Genomic DNA, 23,583 nt, shown 5'->3' with positions numbered 1-23,583 from the left:
TTAGGAAAAAAAACAATTTATCACATTTCTCCAAATGTAAACAAAACAATCTGTACAAGGTTGCTAATACAAGTTAACGTGTGAATGAATTGTCCCTTCAATGCGGGCGCAGGATTGTATGTAGGGAAACATACATAACAGGCTGCAGCTCAGATCAAAGTTTATAGTTATATAAAAATCCCTACATGACAGGGAACACTGTTTACGACACTTAAAGCAAAAAAAATCCTAGAGACCTATTTACCACCATTATAGAACACTTAGGTTGTTTGTGATCCTGAAGATGAATGTGTTTCAGGCAAAACAAAGTGGCTTTCATCCAACGTATTTAAGTACATGGAATGAAAACATGACAAAAGGTGCAGCCACTGTTGGATGTTTTTCCTTTCCCCCCCCACCCAACCCCTCGCCCCAATCAACATTATCAATATCATAGTTTGTAGTTTAGCCAAGATTCTCCAATTGAACCGACTCTTTTGTATGAAATCAGGACACATGACTTAACTGTTACAACAAAAAAGTTCTCATTGATTAAGGGCAACATAATGCAAGATTGATGATGTGAAAATCTTTGGTACATTTGTGCCAATGTAGATTTTTAGAACAATGATTTACAGTAAATACAATTTTGTTTGTTTGTTATCCATCGTTTAATCATATGCAGCCATTCTTGGATTTTGCCATGTATTCACCATACGTTTTGATGTGTTGGCATCTATCTGTATGAGACAAGATTACTGAAGATTTAGGCATTCAACCTCTGCTTATATAAAGCAGGAATTGTAATATCAACAGCTTAAAATACGGATGCCAAATTACCAATTGCTTGTACCCACAGATGGACATTCTTGACATAGCTTAGTGATGGATGTAAGATTAAGGTAATTCATTGTGTGGCTGTCATGGATTGTCATCCACATAATTTTTTATATAAATGTAGGATACCAAAATTCCAATGAAGTCCCAATAATACACATGAAGAGTGAACATGGCTTTCTTATTATAATTTCAGTACCTATAAGTTTTAAGTATCAGACGTCTACAAAGGATGGATACATGCTTCAATGGTATACACTTTGGACCACAGACAACATCCAACATGGTTGCAAACAATCCAAGATAGCCACTAAAAATATTCCACACACTTTTTAAATCTATGCTGTTTGTTTTAATAAAGTGCCCTCAGATCAATTTACACATTAAGTGACTTGCATCACATTTCTAATTTTTGAAAAGAAACTGCAATGGCAGCTTTCCCTGTGCAGCAGGAGGGGATGACTCAACCAACCTGCGAGCAGGCATTATTTAGTTTGCCAGTCGGGGGTTATGACTTCCATGTGTCATCCCAACTGAGTAATTTGTCGGCTATTTTAGAATTTCGCAAATTCTGGGCAACAAATAACATCAGGGGATCCTTCAGGTTCTCTGTGAAGCAGACGGTGCAAAGCATTTTACGGTTAAACACATACATTGTATAAACCAGGGCAGCCTGCTGGACTCAAATCACGAACAACTGAAGCACACAGCAAACGTGCTATCGCTGGGCCATGTCACCGCCAAGTTAGATCCCGATTGATGTAAAATCCCCATTAGCAAAAGAATGTACAATTGTTCACAAATTACACAATATGTACTAAGTGATGACAAAAGAAACAGGTCGCATGTGTAAAAAAAAAATAACTTGTTTGGTTTAAACCAGAAATTGTCAAATTTTGCTAAAATTGGCAGCCCTTGGGTTGTCATTAACATCATAAAGCTCCATGCTTAATGTAAAAATAATTATAACCTCCAAATGAAATCAGCACAGTTAGTGTTGTTTACTATTTCCCTTCCCAAAACTGCCTAACACGACATACCAAAGATGGTAATGAAGCTTAAAGGTAAAATGGCTGCCCATAATGCCCTAAATGTTCTCAATTTGTACATGTATACCCTGCCGGAAAATTCAACCAGCAATAGGGTGCGTGCGTGTGTGTCAATGCAAGTTTTTTTTTGCATGTAAGACGGCAAGGGTAGTTGGATACAAAAAAAAAGTATTAAGTTTGGAAGGGACGGTTGGTACTGATGAGCTGGGCAGAGGTTACTCAGAGTCCGAGTCATCAGAATCATCTGTCGAAGAATCACTGCCACTGCTCTGGTTTTCCTCTCCCTCTTCTTCTGCCTGCACCAACACACACGGAGATGCGAAGTGGACAATCGCAACGTAACATTTGTCAATTCGCTTTTTTTTGCACTCAACATACACGCAATCACATATTTAAAAAGAAATGTTTACATGTAAATACATGAATAAAAAAAGCTTATTTTAACACCACAATTATTCTCAAAGTAGAGGAATGAATAACTGCATCTGTAACAGGCAAATACTCTCTCACCTAATCAAGCAAATCCTACCCATGGGTGTTGTTAGTATGCATTTTCTAAGCAAAGCAGGTTAAGTAGTCAGCATAAAATATACTGCAACTCCAGCTAATGCTGGTGCCACTATCCTCAATAGGAATCAGTAGTCTCCTAAATTTTGGTAGAATGTGCAAGCACCTTTATTCTTTGCAGGGTGAAATTGGTTTACATAGGGAGATTATATAACCTGTGCTGAACAGCAGTCCTTTGCGTGGCGACTTCATCACCAATTTATGAAGTGTTTTCGCCCAGTGATTTGCTCATCATCATTGCCACGCAAGTAATCAACCAGTCACGCTGAAAAAAAATTCCGACGCACAAAGTATTCACAATCCACGTCCGCAATCGAACATCACCACTGCCAAGCCTCACCTCCTCGCCATCTTCATCACTGTCATCGCTGTCCGAGCCCGATGTCCCATCACCCTCCTCCTCATCCGAGTCATCATCCTCACCATCGCTCGAGTCCTGAGCACCGGGAGCACCGGCAGCATCACTGTTAACCTCGTCGTTCAGCAGAGCTGCTGCTCAGAGTATAACGCCGATTATCCCACATCATAGAACCAAGGAGTCCAATTGTTAACTCTTGGAAAAGAGAAACCAAAGACTTTTAATCTTTCTTGGGTAAAGGATTATAAAAAGACAGCTTTGAAAAACTGACTTATGGCACTTATACCTGGCAATTATCGACAATCTGGTTACTTTCACTTAAAATAATTAACAGCGATGAACAGCATGTATTGCACCTGAAGCAGTGTCAAAAGACTTCATTAGAAAAGTGATGCAAACACCTGCATTATTTATATCACAAGCAGCTAATCTGTATGGGTCTTTGTCCACATAAACCCTGCTAAATCACTCCATTCATTTAAATGAGCTTATGATATGTAGTTTGTGAACGGGGTCAAAACGGCCTTCCCATGACATTGTATGAATTTGCGAATGTCGGGCGAGTGGTGAACGACGAAGGTCAGGTGAATTTGTGAGTAATTTCACCTCATTCATAGGACGGGTTGTCGACTAGTATTATATGTCTCTTTAAGTATCAAACGAGTTGTGCATACTGTTTTGCTTTATCTTCTGTACTAGGATACAACGTTTTATTGCTGCCCTGTGTGCAACTTCAGTGGAGTTGAACTCAATAAACGCCCAAGATGCGTATACAGCGTATAAAATGTGCATATCAATTATACAGACGGCGGAAGTGTTGCACCTGTGGGATACACTAAAATAGTCTGTTCCACGTAGCCATAAATCACTTGGTCACCACCGTAAAAAAAACAAAGAGTATCTTTAAATCGTCCTTGTGATATCCTCTGCCCATCTGTGGATTTAAAAACGTAAAGGCGTGCTGGACAAAGTCAAGTCAAAGTGTCTACGTTCTTGAATGAGCATTGAGTGGTGCTCCTCTTCAGTGGTGGCTCTGAGCCAGTGGTGGAAATCGCACATTCTTACTTCAGAGGTCAATGTATTAGAAAGTTAAACGACGAGCTTGGATTATGCCCGAGAGCCATGGACACGGCTTAACGTCAGTCGAGTCTGTCTAGGTTAGTCACTTGGAATATATATTCACAAACAGCATACTACATCATTGGAACCTCCTTTGCCAGTAGCAAAATATTGTTTTTTTTTACCCTTTTATCTGGCAACAAAACTGACACCTTTTTTTTTACATCTCGTATACCTCTCGCTGGCTGTGGCTACTGTCTAGGTCCTACACCAGTCTACCAAGGTGACCCTGCACTTATTCAGTGAGAAAATGAGCCCCGGGAATGGGCACACTAGCTCACCGAAGTGTCTGCCTTGGGCATGGTGATGCGCATCTTGGCTGGTGGTGCGCTCGACTTGGTGCCGCCTTTACGCTTCTGCGACGACAGTGGGCGGGCAGCAGGAATCGGAAAACAGGGAGCGGGCGGGTAGCCGGGAAACAAAGCACCGCCATGGTTAACAGCTGTAAGGGAGCAACGGAAACAAATACAATGCTTGACACATTCGCCAATAACACCGTGGCCATAGCACACAGAGACCAGAGAGATAGAGTGGATAGAAGTTAGTGACTTCAATATACACCACAGGGCATTTAGAAAAAAAATCAAATTAACTTTTTAAATTGGCATATTAAGTTACATCTTAGCAGCTATTAACTGAAAACCCTTCCAGTATTAATTGTATTATAGATGTATATTAAAGCATAAAATATGGCTGGCAAATTGTATTATGGGTAGAACTGTTCAAGGAAGATCTATTAAACCATAATTAGTATATTCCACTTCAAGACGTATTCCTGTACAGCGGACAAGGTATCTGCTACCGCTGCTGTGTTATTTTGTGTAAAGGAAATGAGATACAGCAGAGGTGCCACTCACATTGGCTATGGACTCTTTGTATGCTGCCCGTTCAGAAGATGATAGCGTCTGTCAAGAAGGTTAAAATATTCATTAAAATATACAAACGCAGACTGACAAGGTCACTCGATATATATGTCGTGTACAAAAAAACAGATGTCAAAAAATCATGTTTAAATAATCATTGTTATTTTTGTCTTTTAAAATGTTATTCCAAATGTGCTCCTGGAACCAGACCATAAGATGAAGTATCCATTCGGAGACTGTCACGGAACTATATCTTGTGGTCATGTATGTATATCGGGGTTGTCATATTCAGGTATCCCACATAGCAATGTTAGGTGCACAACTTAATATATTCAGGTAAAAACAAGACGATCCCGTTTAGCTATGTTGCTGTATCATGTGCCTTGATGAACCTAATTCCAGGGTGCACACCTTGATCCAGGCGTCAAGCGCCACCTGGTATTTGCGTTGTGCCTCCTCCGTCATCTGCTTGTACTTCTCCTTCTGCGCGAGTGACATTTTCTGCCAGCGCCGGCCGATCTCCACCATACGGTCCTTAAGGTCGATGCGCGCCAGCTCACCGTTCGACAACAACTGCTGCGAGAACATCTGATAACCGCTCCTGCGAGGCAAACAGCACAGATCCACGTTTTGGTTCATTGCAGTTCAACACCCCGTCTACACCCACACGCAATACTTCCCACTAAAATCTATAAGCAATAAATCAATAAATAGGCATGTATCAAATTTTGACTTCAAACTTTTGTGACTGCAGGAATTCATATTCGTTGGTTCTTTCAGTAAAGTCATGTAGATCGAAAAAAAACTAATGTAGACTGGTAGCCTGGTTCTTAATTGGAGTGTACTGGCAGTCTATAATGTAGACTGTAGCCTGTTTATTAAGTTTGGTGAGTGTACTGGCAGTCTATAATGTAGACTGCCAGTACACTCTACATTATAGACTGCCAGTACACTCACTCAGGTTAAGAACCAGGCTACAGTCTACATTATAGACTGCCAGTACACTCACCAAACTTAAGAACCAGGCTACAGTCTACATTAGTGTTTTTTTGTTTTCTATTTTTTATTCACTTTATTTTAATTTTTTTCTAGCTACGTGACTTTACCGAAAGAACCAAAGAATAGGAATGTAAGAATTCACATCTGCCCCCAACACATCACAAATTCTGTTGTCACAGATCTGGGCTGCAAATCAACCCAAGAATCGATTTCTTTGTTATTTTGTTCATCAACTCTCGTGTAACTTCCTATTTTTTGTGTCGTTTGTATAATTTCGTTTGCTCAATTACACAAAAAACAATTCGTATATAATTAGTATATTACGTGCATACACTAATCATTACTCATATTCATAAATTGATACATGTATCAAGAGAATTATAATTAATCAATGCATAATTACACACCTAGTCTGCAACCACAAAATTTGTTGACCAAATTCCACGTGTCTGTCTCCATTAAACTGACACAAGTGCGGCATGGTCTGTGCGCTGCATGCAGCCCCACATACTGTCAGTGAAACATTAACGAATGTAAAAGCGACGCGCATCACTTACACCGGTGGCTTTTTGGGCTCCCCCTCAAACTTCACCTTCTTGTTATGTGGGGGAGCGGCCGTTGTCCTCAGGGTAGTTAGTTCTCTCTGGACAGGTACAATGTACACACAGATGCACAGTGAGCAGCACAAAGTACACACAAAGGAAAGCAAGGGCACATGCAGAAGAAGCGCAACGACCGCCATCGCCGCAGCGTATCGACGTGTACACGGGCGTGCGCACCTCATATCGCTTCTGGTCCTCAGCCGCTGCCTTGATCCAAAATATTTTTTGCTTCTTGTCCAGACCTTTCCACTCTGCGTCCAGCGCCTTCAGGGCTTTCTTTTTGTCATTCTGAAATGAACAGTGCACGGAAATGTGGTGAATCCAGCAGTGGCTGTAAAAAAAAACCACGATCTTCCCAATGTGAAGTAGCATTATGTTCTGCAGTCCACCATGAGGAAGACGCGAGTGACTACTCACACTTGTGGCAAAGTCTGTATTTAGTTAATTTTTTTGGTTGGCGCTTTATTTTTTTCCCTTCACATTAATATTAACAACACAGAATCATGCGTCAAGTGCGTTGTGTTCAATGCTTCGACATCATTGCATACATTCCACAATGCAACAGGCCTGTAAGAGTTAATTCATTTATTAAAACAGATTATATTCATGATGCACACATTAAATTTTACAATTAGATATAATTTATTTATCATATGCAATTTGATCACATGACCCATGCAGCCACTCGAGGCACTACATGGACCACAATGCAAAAACAAATAAATGATTTAACCTAATCGAGACCATGAGTCAGAAGAATTCATTTAATTCAGGGGATAAATGCATCGCATGGATATATAACAAGCAGACATACACAGAGAGACCAATACTGCAATTAATAAATCAGTCATAAAGCACATCTCTTTAGAAATAATTCTAAATGAGCAAAGTCACTCCGTGTGTGGGATGCAATCAAGTGTGCAACAGTCACTGTCAGTGCGGGCCGATGCAAAGCGAATTGTGATCCTCACCTTGTATTTCACCAGGCACTCCACAAGCTTCGTTTGCTGGAAGATCTCCTCCGCCGTTTTGGGCGTCTCGGGCGTCTTTCCCCGCTTCCAGGCTTCCTTCTTGTCCCTCCCATCCTCCTCCTGGACAGAAATTGTACAACAAAGCAGCCCTCTGTGACTCTCTTGCAAGCAGCTTGCCAGAAAGCGAGAGGTCAGCACCAAGGCACTTACGTGCGTACGCACCAAGCCACATGGTGCGGCAAATGGGAGACTGCAAGCTCAGAGTAGACTAATCAGCTTGAGTTAACAGTGAGGGAAAAAAGTATTTAATCCCCTGTTGATTTTGTACGTTTGCCCACTGACAAAGAAATGATCAGTCTATAATTTTAATGGTAGGTTCATTTGAACAGTGAGAGAGAAAAACAAAACAATCCTGAAAAACGTATGTCAAAAATGTTATAAATTGATTTGCATTTTAATGAGGGAAATAAGTATTTGACCCCTCTGCAAAACATGACTTAGTACTTGGTGGCAAAACCCTTGTTGGCAATCACAGAGGTGAGATGTTTCTTGTAGTTGGCCACCAGGTTTGCACACATCTCAGGAGGGATGTTGTCCCACTCCTCTTTGCAGATCTTCTCCAAGTCATTAAGGTTTCGAGGCTGACGTTTGGCAACTCGAACCTTTAGCTCCCTCCACAGATTTTCTATGGGATTAAGGTCTGGAGACTGGCTAGGCCACTCCAGGACCTTAATGTGCTTCTTCTTGAGCCACTCCTTTGTTGCCTTGGCCGTGTGTTTTGGGTCATTGTCTGCTGGAATACCCATCCACGACCCATTTTCAATGCCCTGGCTGAGGGAAGGAGGTTCTTACCCAAGATTTGACGGTACATGGCCCCGTCCATCGTCCCTTTGATGTGGTGAAGTTGTCCTGTCCCCTTAGCAGAAAAACACCCCCAAAGCATAATGTTTCCACCTCCATGTTTGACGGTGGGGATGGTGTTCTTGGGGTCATAGGCAGCATTCCTCCTCCAAACACGGCGAGTTGAGTTGATCCCAAAGAGCTCCATTTTGGTCTCATCTGACCACAACACTTTCACCCAGTTGTCCTCTGAATCATTCAGATGTTCATTGGCAAACTTCAGACGGGGATGTATATGTGCTTTCTTGAGCAGGGGGACCTTGCGGGCGCTGCAGGATTTCAGTCCTTCACGGCGTAGTGTGTTACCAATTGTTTTCTTGGTGACTATGGTCCCAGTTGCCTTGAGATCATTGACAAGATCCTCCCGTGTAGATCTGGGCTGATTCCTCACCGATCTCATGATCATTGCAACTCCACGAGGTGAGATCTTGCATGGAGCCCCAGGCCGAGGGAGATTGATGGTTCTTATGTGTTTCTTCCATTTGCAAATAATCGCACCAACTGTTGTCACCTTCTCACCAAGCTGCTTGGCAATGGTCTTCTAGCCCATTCCAGCCTTGTGTAGGTCTACAATCTTGTCCCTGACATCCTTGGAGAGCTCTTTGGTCTTGGCCATGGTGGAGAGTTTGGAATCTGATTGATTGATTGTTTCTGTGGACAGGTGTCTTTTATACAGGTGAGAAGGGGTCAAATACTATTTCCCTCATTAAAATGCAAATAAATTCATAACATTTTTAACATGCGTTTTTCTGGATGTTTTTTGTTGTTATTCTGTCTCTCACTGTTCAAATAAACCTACCATTAAAATTATAGACTGATAATTTCTTTGTCAGTGGGCAAACGTACAAAATCAGCAGGGGATCATATACTTTTTTCCCTCACTGTATAATTAAAGCCGAACCTGTCAAGTGTCGTCTATTACTAAGTCATGACAGCGATTTTGTGAGATCTCAGAAGCTAAGCAAGGTTGAGCCCTGAACAGTACTTGGATGGGTGGTTGTTGTTGGTCGAGGGCCTGTTGCGCGGCAGGCAACGAAGCAATAGCTATTGTTGTACTGTACTTTTATGCTCCCCAGCTTCACCAACTTGCACTCAGTAGGGTGGCAAAGGATCTTCAAATAACCCTCAGAAGACCCAGACAAAGTGGAAGAGCCCTCATCCTGTAGTGGAATGAGATAAGGCTATACAATACAAAAACCACTGTCAGTTCATTGCCACTCAATACCGTTTATATAAAAAAAAAGATGTCGGTAAGTATTTTGTCTGAGATTGCTACATTTACTGTCCTTTAGTTGCAGTTAATTGCTCAATTTTGGCTAAGACTCCAGCGCGGTAACGGTATGCACTTGTGAGTGATGCCCACTCTTAATAGTAGCCGACACACTCCTGTCATTTCTTATGAACAAAAATGCAGAAGCAAACTAGCTCAATCGTAAGTGCCCTAAACTCATAGGTTATCCAACAGCAAAAACATATATATAATCCTGCATTTGTGACAAAGTACAACAATATTCACAGATTTCCACAAACTCACAAGATAGCCATTGTTATCAGTGTTGGGCAAATAATATTAATCGGATGGCCGATCTTAACGCACGAGCACAACACCGCTCGCAGAAAACAAACCAAGCAGGGTCGAGGGGGGGGGGGGCTTGCATCCCACTACCTTTGGCACCAGTGATCGGCTGGCAGTGGAAGTCGCCAACTTTCCCTCCTTGCCCTTGTCTTCATTCACCACCCTCTCCCGCTCTTCCTCGGGTAGGCTCTGTTTCGGACATTGGGCACAGGAACACCACAGTGACGATGACATCGTCGTGACCGTGCCGCGCCCCCTTTAACTCAAGCTCCGTGCCAATGCCCTCACAAGGCAAGCCATGCGCCCCCTAAGGGTCGCTTCCTGATTGAATTTGGCAAATTCATTAAAAAAAGCTCTGTGATGTGGCTCGCAAAATGCTTGGCGGGATTAGAACGTACCTCAAGAAACCTCTGAAATTCAACTTCAAACTGCCGTTTTTTCTGGAAACAATACAAAACAATACAATTACAGAAAACAGTTCTCATCTGGCAAGAGTGAACATATGCTTATATTTAAGTCAGGTGACAAAAAGTGATGCCATTTAGTCTACATATGAAAGCATCAATGGGGCCTCCTAACTTAAAAAGGAAAAGTGACTGCAGTACAGTATTTGTATGGGAGCACCTACTTAAGTTAATTCTTACAGCACACATGAGAATATGGTGGCATTGTAAACAATTCCTTTTTTTTGCAATCTCAAGACCAAGGAACCGAGTTCATTTGAGCTTCAAGTTGAATTCTCATCGCTCTGGCAATGAAAAAGGGGGTTGCACTTTATAGACGGAAGCAGAGTGGAGGGTCAGTGCAGTGCGCTGACCTTACTCAGCACCACACATTCAACCGTCTCAGCACTACAACACTGATCTGATCATCACATATCAACATGCTTCAGGACCATACACTCACCAGCTCACAACGCTTCTGGAAGGAGTCTTTCTCCTTGTGTGGTAGTGACCGCCACTGCCGACTGCACTCGATCATGCGCTCCGTGCAAGGGATGTCCTTCAGCCCCACCATCAGCTCGGCACAGAATAACGCATAGCCATTCCTGAAGCAGTCCCCCACATCCACACGCAGTACACAAGTGCATGGGCGGGACGTCACAAGGAAGTCAGTACGGACACATACAACATACGATACACGTAGGTTTTAGCAGACACATTGGCTGCATTAATATGCAAGAATGGTGGTTCAAAAACTATTCTTAAATACCTAGGTTCCTTATAATTTACCAATTACACTGAGCTATGCAAGCACACTTTTAGGTTTTCCTCCAAGGGAGACTGATTAATTTTATTTACACAAGCATAAATAACAGAATTTTACAACTTAATTGCAGGCACTTATCAGGGCTACCACCCAATGATGGTGTGCGACGATTACAAACAGCTTGTCAAATGTGTGAGCAATCCCTTCCTCATGAAAACTCTTTTGAGGTGGCACAGCCTTTGTGTACGTGTGTGTGTATGCGCGAGCTCACGGAGGGGGCTTGCTGGGCCTCCCGTCGTGCTTGTCCTTGAGTTGTCTCTCTGCCTTGGAGAGCACCGACTTGATGTTATCGTCGTGCACATACTCGGGGTGGCTCTCCATGTAGTTGCGCACCGCACCCTGCTCGACGGAACCCACAGCACCACGCAAATGCACGCAACTCTACCATCAAGACGGGGTCGGCAGTCAGGAGACTCACATAGATCCTGTTTCAGCACGCCAAGGAGCATAAACCATCACGCAAACTGCGGCCATCCTCGCAGCAGCTTTTGGCTAGCCTTTAGATGCACTTCTGCAGCCATCTGGAAAGCTCTTCCTTCTGATATTAGGAAGCCACTGGAGCTATGCACTTTTAAATCGAGATTGAAAACGAATTTCTTGACAATTGCTTTTTGCATTTAGTTTAGTCTTTCCCCCGCACCTCCGATTAGCACGGTTGGCTATGCGGTGTACGAAATAAGTTCAACATACATATTTACAGTTTTGTGAGCGTTGTTTTCAAGGACAAGAAGCAAAAACATATTGAAAATAAATGCGTAAGAGGGGGGTTCGTCTTGCTGGGTTTCCTAGTAAGTAAATCCTAAACCAGTCCCGCAGTTGTCACCCAGAGGTCAGCAACCAAAGAGGAACACCTAAAGATGTGGGATTCTGTAAGAAAAGATCTTAGGAAGTCGGGTGTCAAGTTTGCATCAGCTGCTGGACCTGGCAGAAGTGATGGTGAGATATGGTGTGGTGACATCGAGAGCATAGCTGTGAGCACCTCAAAACTTTTGGGCTCAGACCACAAGATTCAAAACAAGGGCTGACCAAACCCACAAGCTAAAGTTGTATTCATACATTTTTGTACAGCGCCCAATTTCTTAAGGATCTAGTCATAAATTAGTATGATATTTTTGCGGGTAGGTAATGCTTGCTCCCTTTTGCCATAAAAAGTGGCGATGTGGGTGCAACGAGCAGCACCTCATACTCCTTCTGCAGCTCCAGGGCTTTGTGGATCCACTTGAGACGCTTCTTGTCGGGCAGGAGAGACCATTGCTTGCGCAGAGCCTCCTTCACATCCCGCTGGTTCATCTGCACACGGTGGGGAGGAATGTGGTAATGATGTATACCATGCTCAATGAGGCCACGCAGTTAGTTTTTCCCATGAGCTGAAATCCTCATCCATTACGGACTTAAGGCCCTATATGTAAATATGGATATTCCAACTAATCAAATAATTGATTTAGACTAAGCGACATCCCACTGAGACTGAAAAAGGGGCCCCCCCAAGGTAAAATAAAAATCGTGACAAAAGCACCTCGACACGTATACGTAGCTTAGCGGCATTTATGTTGAGTGGTGAAAACAAATATGGCTTTCCAGGTCAGTGTTTCCCAGTGCGGAGAGTTTAAACATGAGGCTGGACCAATCTGGCCAGCATCGAGCGTCTTCTGTAGCGTAGCCACATCCATATGCTAAGCAGGTGCAGCTTTAGGCTTAGCGATGGCATAAGCCAAAATTATTAAGTGGTGGCACATGAATGGCAATGAGGAAAAGCTAAATGGAATAATAGTTTGTGCATTTCCAAGAATTGTATTCCAAGCAGACAGGCCGACCTCCGTGTTCTGCTTCATGAAGATCTTCTTCTCGTGGTTGTACCACAGCTGGTGTGGCGTCTTGGGTTTCTCAGGGTGATCAGACTTCTTCTTTCCGGTGTCCACCAGCTCTGGATGCTCCTCCCTGCCCACCAAGAATAAATCATAACTTCCATAAACCACACACATACAAAATACACACTTGGGGAATCATTTTTTTTCAGAAACTATTATTTTACGTTTTGTGTACATACGTGTGAAAGAGTCGTCGCAGACAATCGCATAAAAGCACTATAGATTTTGCTTTTACAGCTCCCACTTATTCATGAAATAGCAGCAGCCCGCAACTCACCGGAATTTGGCCATGGCTTTCTCAAAGTTTTCCAGCTCCCTTTGGTACTCTTCTATGTACTTCATCTGCTTTTTGAAATACAATATCAACACAGCATGATCACCATTGTAGTATAATAAAAAATAAATCACAGCTCTTTTTCAATCCACTGCCGGTGGGAGGCCTTTCCACGCTATGTCAGTAATGGGGGTTATGGATTGGCAATGTATACCATACCACTTCGAGGTGTAATGTGAGCACATCAATTCCATCCATGGCCTCTCCTGAATCCAAGATCTGCATAATCTCACGTTTCAATTTATTCAAATATGTTTCACTTACGGATCTGTGCATTTGCGCTGTAGTACAAGATGATATAAGCGAAGCAGTACTGTGGTTGATAGGGTTCAGTACACGAAGGGGCAACTGAAACCAGGCAATATGTAGGACCGACTGGCTGAACCCAAGAGGTGTGTGAACACAACATTGCAGGCATGTCAATATCACGAGTCATGGTGCTGGTGATAAGGGTTCCATCATCGCTTGCTGTTCCTGCTGTGAGGCCATGCCTTTTTCTTCTCGGGCAGCTCCTTGTAAATCTTGGACATGCAGCGCGTGAGGTCCAGGTTGCTGAGATCTGGGTACAGCTTTGCATATTTGGAGCGTTTCTCCACGAAGAAGCGGAAATAGGGCGTGAGCGGCTTCTTAGGGAAGTCGGGGTGTGTCTGCATGTGCGAGAGACAGCAACGGACGGTGAATCGCGCAACCCAGAACAAAAAAATCTCTGCAAATGCCAATGCACATGGAATATAGACACATTGATTAATTTATTCTTACAGCGCTTGATACACGCATCCAACCGTGCTTGTAAGAATCGATTATTGTTGACTTTTATGTGATGGGTTTGCGTAACCTATGCTGCCAATCGGGGCCACTATATTAACAATAAAAAAAACTGCTGGAATCGAATCACAACCCCTAAGTGTGAAAATGTATCCATTCGTGAGGGGGAAAATCTTTACAGGCCTGACACTGGTTCTTATCCCGATTACAGCAGCCAATTGCAAAAACGTAGTTATTATATTTACCAATGACAAACCGCAAAGGCAATACAGATATAACTGGTGGCATTGAGACACACGACATGGTTATCACTCAGTCATTTCTCTCAAAAGAGATCAGAGCATCACCTTAAGCTTCTTTCCCTTGTAGGGATTCTTCACGAACTCTCTTGCGTCGATCAGCAACTCCGTCATCGTGCGATATTTGCGGATCTGCAGGCACCGACAGCACAAACACCGCCATCAGCCTTCACTTCTATAGCCGTGCAGCTCCAAGACAAAGACGAAAATAATGTAGAAATGTGGGATGGCCAAGAGTGGAAAAATTGTGTATACGTTAAAATATTTCTACAGCTTGTTCACAACAGTAGGCCACTGTGTGGACATTTTGCTTCCAAATACTACACAATTAATTACCGGTAATTATTGATCATGTCGGTAAGTTGAGAGAGTACACTACTACAAAGGTTTTCGCAGTCGTACTTATGGCTTTACGGAAACAATCAAATAACATGCAACCTGAAAACACATCAGAGCAATGTGGGAAGTATCATGTGACCAAACTGGCGCTAGGTACTATTTGGTATGTGGATGATCTAAGATTGAGACAGTACCACAAAAAAAGTTTGTTGAGCAAGCATTGCAAACCTCACCTCGGTGGTCAGCTTTAGCCATTTTTCACGACATACTTCGCCCGAGTAGGGTCCGAACTTGACTTTCTCCCAGTCAAAGTGAAGTTCGGTGGTCTTGAATTTCAATGTGTCGCTCTCGGGAACCAAGGCATGCATGCGGTCAAGAAGCGTCGTCAGGTCATCCTGCGTCCAAATATCTATTGCATCGGTGCAAAAAATCAAAATGGAAAGATTCATTACAATTTCAAAGCAGCCAGAACAGGGGCACAGGAATTACAAAACATATAATCTGAGACCAATTTGTCTCTCAGCCCACAGGTAGCAGACATCTGACGGATTTGGTCTGGTCGTTCCACCCAGCGGGGCTCACAGAACAAAATATCTCAGGACGATGCGCTTACTGCACAATGCGGTCACTCACGATCCCCTGCACCCGAGCCCTGATGGACAAATCACCTGTGGAGGCCATCGTGGATGCCCCGGATGTCTGCACGCCTTCCCCTTTTTTCTGCAGGTCTCCGTTCATGTCACGCCGCCTCACCTACTGGAGACGGGAGGGCACAACGGGAGCCGTGCGGCTCCTTCCTGTGTGACACGAGTACGCGCGTCAGAATTCACACATGCCCAGCCGTGGACGCGTGTCTTATTCAGTGCTTTCCCGGGATCTCGGCCATGCTAGCCCATGCACTCACAGGAAATGCTGTCTACCACTGTGCCTTAGTCACAAAGATCAACATACATACAAAATGTTACTCGGCGCTGCTTTTCTGATCAGGCCGCCGTCAGTACAACACACCCAGTGCTGTTGTTAAGGAAACTTAAGCAGATACCAAAATTAAGCCTTTTTATTTTTGCCCAAAGAAACATATGTGCAAGTGATTCCCTGAGGATAGATATGTGTGCTTTACAAGTGGAACAGTTTTTTAAACCTCCTTCTCCACAGCATCACAATAATTGTTCATACAACAAAAGCAAGTATCTGAATTTGATGCAAGATTTTGAGTTGCCAAAAGTATTCGTAAAATGTGCTTCTGTGTTTGTGGCTATAAGCCCAAGGCAGCATCTGCAAACTATTGAGTCAAATAAAGGACAAAACCAGACGTCAGTGTTATACACAACGCATTAAAATTTGTTTACCGTTAGATTTGCGAATCTGGTGCTCGAGCCACACAAGACCCTACTTATTTTCAAAGAACACAAACACATGTGTAACATTATTCTCAGTGGCTGTCCTGGATATAAATACAACCGGCATATGTAATTCATAAAGTGTTATAGGTAAACAATTCCGTTTGGTTTTTAATGAAAGTTGCTCGATTAACATCACTCTCCAACACAACCTTAAGGTTCTAACCTAAACGTTTATAACATTAGGGAAAACTTTTATTGACGTGACATGGGTGTTGGTTCCAAGGGCTGATGGGGGGGGGCAAGTTCATGTTTATATTGGTCTCGAAAGCCTACGTGTCAACCCTATACTGCCAAGAATATGGACTGTATATGACATAGATCTACTCATGGTGCATTAGCGGGTTCCCCAATGATGTGGGTTTAATTCAGTTACTCTACTTTCCTCCTACAGCAAACACTTTAAAATAAGGTACTGGCCTAACAAACCAAGCTGGACCATTCTGAAAAAAACCTAAAGGAAAATGCAGTGCAAAAGGCAAACAGCTTTGGCATGTACCTAGGCTGTGTCCTGGGCTGTCAGACTCCAGCTAAAAGCATTTTTACGTGAGAAAAAAAATATCTGAATGGTAAAGACTTGGTTGTCACGGACACTACCAGTGTTCATGCAATAAATGCAGAGACATTGTAATCATATATGAGACTACTGTCGCCCTGACGGTAGTCTAATATATAATAAAGCACGTGACTGTACATTTACAGTCTATTTTATCATGCTCATTAACAAAGCTTCAACCTCATAAGATGGCTTGGAACACAAAGCCAAGCTTGCTATCAACAATGCGTTTTTTTTATTTCAGGCTCCATGCATCTTCTTTTAACGACTCAAAATGTGGGCTTCCCAGGGAAATATTTCAATGTACAGCATTAGGTCATGTTTTTTTTTTCCCACAAGCCCAAACAGCACGGTATAGTATAATATAGACCTGGCAGGATGCGCACAAAACAGTGTGCAGCCAGCGTTAATGCCTTTCCTTCTCAAGCAAGCGACAGCCGGCCGAGTCCCCAGCTACCTCCTTTTCCTCCTCTCTCTGCCCTGAACAGCGGCACCCCCACCACAAACCCCGGCAAGCTGGCCGCCCCTCAGCCTGCGTGCATGCATGCATGCAACACACGCATGCACACAAAAGCATGCTGGGTCCCGCCTGCCCTTGAACAATCACCAATGCTCTCTGCAGCTGCAAGAACAAAATTTTCTCTCCTCTGTTGCTCGCACAGCGGGCGCCCTCGCCGAGGCCGGCGTGGCGTCCTGGCTGTGGGGCGACGCACGTGTAGTAGCCCGTGGCCCATCCCTGCCCACCCAACAACCTTCCCCGGCTGACTGCACTCCGTGATGCATAGCTCGGTGCTTGGCTCGGCACCTAACCCTGAACATGTGGTAGCTGGAATAGTTCCTGCAAAAAAATATATTTTTAAACGTACGTACACGCAGAGTGCAACAAATTAGCATCGGGGGTTGTGCGCATCTCCTATAGCAGAGAACTGAACGAATGGTGGAAAACCCACATTCCTGTGCTTGGAATCGGCCTCCAGAACGATCACTGGATATCTTACTTGCAATTACTTCTACGTAAAATACAGCCAATGCAGTATAAACATAACTGTGCGCAATTATGTTTCCCGAGACAATTTGACCCAAAAGGTCATCCACGGCGATGCGCACAAGCTGCTGCGCCATAGATTTGCCTTTGTGAAGAGTTTAATCTCAAACGTGCGCAGTCTGCGGTTCCACACACCGACGGATGCAGTATCGCAGTAGTATTTAATTTCCAAATGTATTCGCCAATCTTTTACTTCCCCTAGGATTCGTCGTCAAATATACAACGGCGGCTCCACACTGCACACGCACGAGTGTGCGCACTACACTGTACAACACGCTGCCGACTCCCCTCCGAGCCATTTAAACGACACCAACACCACCACCACCGTCTCTTCCTCCTCCTCCTCCTTCTCCCCCGATAGGCCCCGGGGAGAGACGTGGGGGGGTGGGGGTGAGGCAGCGGCACGGCTGTCGGGCGGCTCGCCCCGCGGATCACCACCCCCCATGTGTGGATGATGTGGGGGGGGGGGCCCTCCTGCCCCCCCCCCACGTGTCTCGACACGTGGGGGGGGGGGGGCCTCCTGCCCCCCCCCCACGTGTCTCGACACGCCTCTCCGCCTTCCACCGTCTCCCGGCTGCCTCTCTCGGGGGCGGCCCTCGGCGGGGCGGCCCCGACGCTGCCCAACCCCAGTCCAAACCAGACCCCTAAAAGCCCCCCGGAGCCAACACAGTTTCTAGCCCGACGGTACTTGACCCAGTCACAGTCCCACCCGTGCCGTAACAACACACAAACCAATCCAGTCTTAACCCCCCCCCATACCTGTGACACTGTCTCACCCTATATGACCCGGTTTAATCATACCCATGCCCAACATTGACGGCCTAATCCTATCCAGCGCAGACCCATGAACTCACATGCCGTACGCTCTCCCATCCTGAAGATGCTCTACAAGACTTGACCCAAATCTCGCCCTGGTGCAACATTATTATTACCCTGTGAAACTTCAACCTGACCCCGGTTATCTCACAGCAGCCAACCCTACTACACCTACCAGGGCAACAAAATGCTACGCACAGTTGCAAATGTTCCCTCACTGGTGATCAACAATTGCAGTTAAGAGGAAGCCACCGTCGTCAATTAAGCAGCAGTAGCAACAGCAACAATATCAACAGCATTAAAAAACCTTCACCTTATTTCCCGTCACTACCACAGGCCCCTAACGTCGCAAAAGATCAGCAACATCCAAGTTACCCCTCGACTCACCCAGAGGTCTCTTCCCCTTACGCTCGCACACACCGTACGGAACAGAACACTAATTGTGTATGTATGGTGAACTTCTTTCGCACCGTACGTAGCACAACCGTGCCAATCGGGGGTGCTGTCCCCGCAGTACGGAACAGTAATGTCGACACACGTAAGACGGCATACAGCAGCGAGTGTACACGTGGAGCTATACAGCTGTCCTGCTTTAGTGCACGTACAGTGTATATGTTGTCTGTAGCGAGCACCGTATCGGTAGGGTCTGTGTATGTTGTACATAAGTCTGTCGTCTACCGGGCATAGTCTAAAGCGCCTGTGTGCTTTTGCCGTGCATGTCTATCCAGTTTGTATAATTATACATGGGATGTTTACGTAGAGTACAGCCGATATGCTGCAGCGCATAGAGTACTGTATATTGTATAATTGCAAGTGTATAAGTCTATAGTGTAGAGTGTATACATCGCGACTACGCTTGAATCGTGCCTGTGTCTCGACAGTCTACGATCGGACATTTAAAGTAGTCCACGGCTGTACAATCTGTTTATTTATACATAACGCACTGTAGTCTTATACATAGTGCGCCTGTGTATATGGTTTGTGTATATAGTTTGTGTATATATTTTGTGTATAGAGTTTGTGTAGAGTTTATGTATATAGTATAGAGTTTGTGTATAGTTTGTGTATATGGTTTGTGTATATATTTTGTGTATAGAGTTTGTGTAGAGTTTGTGTAGAGCTTATGTATATAGTATATCGTTTGTGTATAGAGTATATAGTTTGTGTATAGAGTTTATGTATAGAGTTTGTGTATAGAGTTTGTGTATAGTTTGTGTATACAGTATATAGTTTGTATATAGTTTGTGTATATATTTTGTGTATAGAGTATAGAGTTTGTGTATATAGTTTGTGTATAGAGTATATAGTTTGTGTATAGAGTATATAGTTTGTGTATATAGTTTGTGTATAGAGTATATAGTTTGTGTATATAGTTTGTGTAGTTTGTGTATAGAGTATATAGTTTGTGTATATAGTTTGTGTATATAGTTTGTGTATATAGTTTGTGTATATAGTTTGTGTATGTAGTTTGTGTATATAGTTTGTGTATAGAGTATAGAGTTTGTGTATATAGTTTGTGTATATAGTTTGTATATAGAGTAGTCTACGGTGTTCTCGCCCCCTGACGTGCGCGGCGCGCGTCTCTTTAAAGTGAAATCGTTCTGCGGCCTCTGTGCTCAGCTTCTACGGTGGCAGGTCTCAATAGTCATCGTCGTCGTGTGGTTATTGGTAGTTAGTAAGTGGTAGTTAGTGGTGGTCGAGCGTGGTTAGTGGTAGTTAGTTAGTGGTAGTTAGTTAGTGGTGTGGTCGAGCGTCCGCGTGCCGCCGCCGCCGCCGCGGTCTGCGCGTGGGCCCCGCGGCCCGAAAATGGCGCACGCGGCCCGGCCGCGTCTCCTCCTCACTCCTCCAGCCCCACAGCGTGGGGCCACGAGAAACGAGGGCGGCGAACAACGACTCTGCCTCGCCGTTTACTAACAACCACCATCACCCAACAACAACGACGACGACGCAGCAGCAGCAAAACACGGCGCTCACATACGACGACAATTCAATGAAACGACGGCGGGGTTCACCCGCCCAGCCGCAACCGCCGCCGGCCATGCACGAGCCGCGGCGTTCTCGCCCGGATCGCCATCCGCCCCGACAACCCAGACGACATCGTCTTTTAAAACACACAAAGACACACACGACGACGACAACAAAACACCCCCTTCCACAGATAATAAACTCGCGTGCCCACCCTCCGCGGACGTGAGGGCAAAACGCAACGCTTATTATAACGTGCACGCAGCACCGACGACGCGATTCGTACGACCACCACCACCACGACCACCACCCCCTTCGTCGTTTGTAAATCCACAAACAAAAGCGATAGAAGGGCGGCGAGAGGCTGGGCGCTGCAGAATGCGGAGAGAGACGAGGAGGCCACGAGAGAGAGACAGAGACGAGGGGAACGGCGTACAACAGAGACAGAGGAGGAGGGGAGAAGGGCATCGATCCCCTCCGCAAGCCACGGGCCGCGAGAGCGACACGGACACCAACCCCGGCACACAGACGCATCTCTCGCAGCAGTAGGAGGACGAGGAGGAGGACATTACCGCTTGCGACGTGCAGCGTAAAAATGGGAGTGGGAGAGTAGGGCCAGAGACGTGGAGGAGGATGAGGAGAGAGACGAGGCGGCGGCGGCGACGACGGCGGCGGTGGTGGTGGCAGCAGCGGTAGCGGCGGCGGGGAGAGAGGAGAGAGAGGAGGAGGAGGAGGGAACGAGGCGGGAGATGGCGGCCGGGCCCGGCCCCCTCAGCCCGGCGCGGGCGGCGGTCACACGAACCCAGCCCGGCCCCCCTCGCTCGCTCGCTCGCTCCCAGCCCGGGGTGGTGGTTACCCCACCACAGCCTCAACCCCTCACGGCCAAACACTCGCAGCAGCAGCAGCAAGCCGCAACGACGAATGTGCTTGTTTTGTTTTTAGCCACCGTACGTACTCGAAACCAACCATAACCGCCGCCCCCGCTCACCACCAACACCACCACTCTACAGGGGGGAACGATTAATTCACAAAAGAGAGCGGATGATGAAGCTCGGAAACCCTTTAAGATTACGGGTGAAAGTTTTTTGGGTTGAAGCGTTCCCGCCGTCGGGTCCCCCGGGGCTGAGAAGGCCCGCGGCGGCATGCGGCGCTTTCTGCGTGGGGCCGTCCCCGCTGTTTTGATGTCAGATTTTGGGCTGCGGTTTGCGTTTTATTATTTGGCAGGCTGGTACCACAAATCCCACAGGGAATGGACGAGGCGATGTCCGTGTCGTTTCTGCGCGTGTATCTTTACGTGTCTTTAGCTGAGTAATTTGCGAGGCGATCGGCACTCTGATACCCCTTTGGCTGGCTGTCTTACCTGTTAATTTGGATGTCTGATTATATCGTCAAGCCAGCCCCCCACCACAAGGGGTTTCTCCTTGACGTCTGGGGCTGTACGTTTATGTGTTTCACTGTCGTTTATCTGTATATGGTTGTATAAGAGGTCTGGATATACTGTACAGTATGGTCCGTATGCCTTGTGACCCCCCACCCCACCCCACAATCAATTTACCCCCAACATTTATTTCATTTACATATTAATTTATGTTTTAAATACAGCTTACTTAAAATATTACGGTTTTGGATGATCAAATGGAGGTCACAAGACGTCTAGATCAGCCTGTGCATGGGTCTGGACAAACCGGCCCTATCCCCAAATGAAGATTCTGGATCCGACTTGTGGTCGTTTCTTTTCAAGCATTTGTCTGCATCTATTTACATGTTTGGCCGTCTGCCTGGCCGCTGTCGGCAGCGATTGATTGCATAACTGCATGGCCCCATGGAATCATATGGGCGACGGAGATGCTGTTGTTTTGTGTGACTGTTCACATTCTCTCGTTTGGCTCTCTTGATTTCATGTTTATCTGTATGGTTGTGTTTTTTTTAGTTGGCTCGCTGTCTGTGCCTGCACGAAAATTTGGCAATCTACAGTGAGGGGAAAAAAGTATTTGATCCCCTGCTGATTTTGTACGTTTGCCCACTGACAAAGAAATGAGCAGTCTGTAATTTTAATGGTAGGTTTATTTGAACAGTGAGAGACAGAATAACAACAAAAAAACAGAAAAACGCATGTCAAAAATTTTATGAATTGATTTGCATTTTAATGAGGGAAATAAGTATTTGACCCCCTCTCAATCAGAAAGATTTCTGGCTCCCAGGTGTATTTTATACAGGTAACAAGCTGAGATTAGGAGCACACTCTTAAAGGGAGTGCTCCTAATCTCAGCTTGTTACCTGTATAAAAGACACCTGTCCACAAGCAATCAATCAGATTCCAAACCCTCCACCATGGCCAAGACCAAAGAGCTCTCCAAGGATGTCAGGGACAAGATTGTAGACCTACACAAGGCTGGAATGGGCTACAAGACCATTGCCAAGCAGCTTGGTGAGGTGACAATAGTTGGGGCGATTATTCGCAAATGGAAGAAACACAAAATAACTGTCAATCTCCCTCGGCCTGGGGCTCCATGCAAGATCTCACCTCGTGGAATTGCAATGATCATGAGAACGGTGAAGAATCAGCCCAGAACTACACGGGAGGCTCATGTCAATGATCTCAAGGCAGCTGGAACCATAGTCACCAAGAAAACAATTGGTAACACACTACGCCGTGAAGGACTGAAATCCTGCAGCGCCCGCAAGGTCCCCCTGCTCAAGAAAGCACATATACATGCCTGCCTGAAGTTTGCCAATGAACATCTGAATGATTCAGAGGACAACTGGGTGAAAGTGTTGTGGTCGGATGAGACCAAAATTGAGCTCTTTGGCATCAACTCAACTCGCCGTGTTTGGAGGAGGAATGCTGCCTATGACCCCAAGAACACCATCCCCACCGTCAAACATGGAGGTGGAAACATTATGCTTTGGGGGTGTTTTTCTTCTAAGGGGACAGAACAACTTCGCCGCATCAAAGGGGTGATGGACGGGGCCATGTACCGTCAAATCTTGGGTGAGAACCTCCTTCCCTCAGCCAGGGCATTGAAAATGGGTCGTGGATGGGTATTCCAGCATGACAATGACCCAAAACACACGGCCAAGGCAACAAAGGATTGGCCCAAGAAGCA

At 45.2% G+C, this 23,583-nt stretch overlaps 1 protein-coding gene across 6 annotated transcripts in view; it reads right to left on the bottom strand.

Moving 5' to 3' along the window:
- Positions 1–23,583, bottom strand: part of LOC116938559 (nucleolar transcription factor 1-B-like) — a 28,809-nt gene continuing 5,226 nt past the window's right edge. The window contains exons 1-20 of one of the 6 annotated variants that reach the window (XM_032945842.2): positions 21,432–21,672; positions 15,363–15,491; positions 14,928–15,103; positions 14,404–14,487; positions 13,783–13,938; positions 13,235–13,302; positions 12,904–13,027; positions 12,269–12,379; positions 11,301–11,428; positions 10,727–10,868; positions 10,219–10,260; positions 9,911–10,009; positions 7,345–7,464; positions 6,551–6,661; positions 6,329–6,414; positions 5,184–5,373; positions 4,767–4,814; positions 4,191–4,265; positions 2,773–2,868; positions 1–2,161 (exon numbers count right to left, since the gene is read on the bottom strand). In XM_032945842.2, coding sequence (XP_032801733.1) covers positions 2,081–2,161; positions 2,773–2,868; positions 4,191–4,265; positions 4,767–4,814; positions 5,184–5,373; positions 6,329–6,414; positions 6,551–6,661; positions 7,345–7,464; positions 9,911–10,009; positions 10,219–10,260; positions 10,727–10,868; positions 11,301–11,428; positions 12,269–12,379; positions 12,904–13,027; positions 13,235–13,302; positions 13,783–13,938; positions 14,404–14,487; positions 14,928–15,103; positions 15,363–15,432 — 2,007 coding nt within the window. In that variant the 5' untranslated portion in view covers positions 15,433–15,491; positions 21,432–21,672 and the 3' untranslated portion in view covers positions 1–2,080. Of the gene's footprint in view, positions 2,162–2,772; positions 2,869–4,190; positions 4,266–4,766; positions 4,815–5,183; positions 5,374–6,328; positions 6,415–6,550; positions 6,662–7,344; positions 7,465–9,910; positions 10,010–10,218; positions 10,261–10,726; positions 10,869–11,300; positions 11,429–12,268; positions 12,380–12,903; positions 13,028–13,234; positions 13,303–13,782; positions 13,939–14,403; positions 14,488–14,927; positions 15,104–15,362; positions 15,492–21,048; positions 21,389–21,431; positions 21,673–23,583 lie in introns of those variants that run through there. The other 5 variants (XM_032945839.2, XM_032945844.2, XM_032945841.2 and 2 more) reach the window with 5 other exon arrangements.

Source organism: Petromyzon marinus, chromosome 4, assembly GCF_048934315.1.
Source record: "Petromyzon marinus isolate PM22_M1 ecotype Great Lakes invasive population chromosome 4, UKy_Petmar_22M1.pri1.0, whole genome shotgun sequence".
Lineage (NCBI taxonomy): Eukaryota > Metazoa > Chordata > Hyperoartia > Petromyzontiformes > Petromyzontidae > Petromyzon > Petromyzon marinus.
This window is presented reverse-complemented; position numbering and strand designations above follow the sequence as displayed.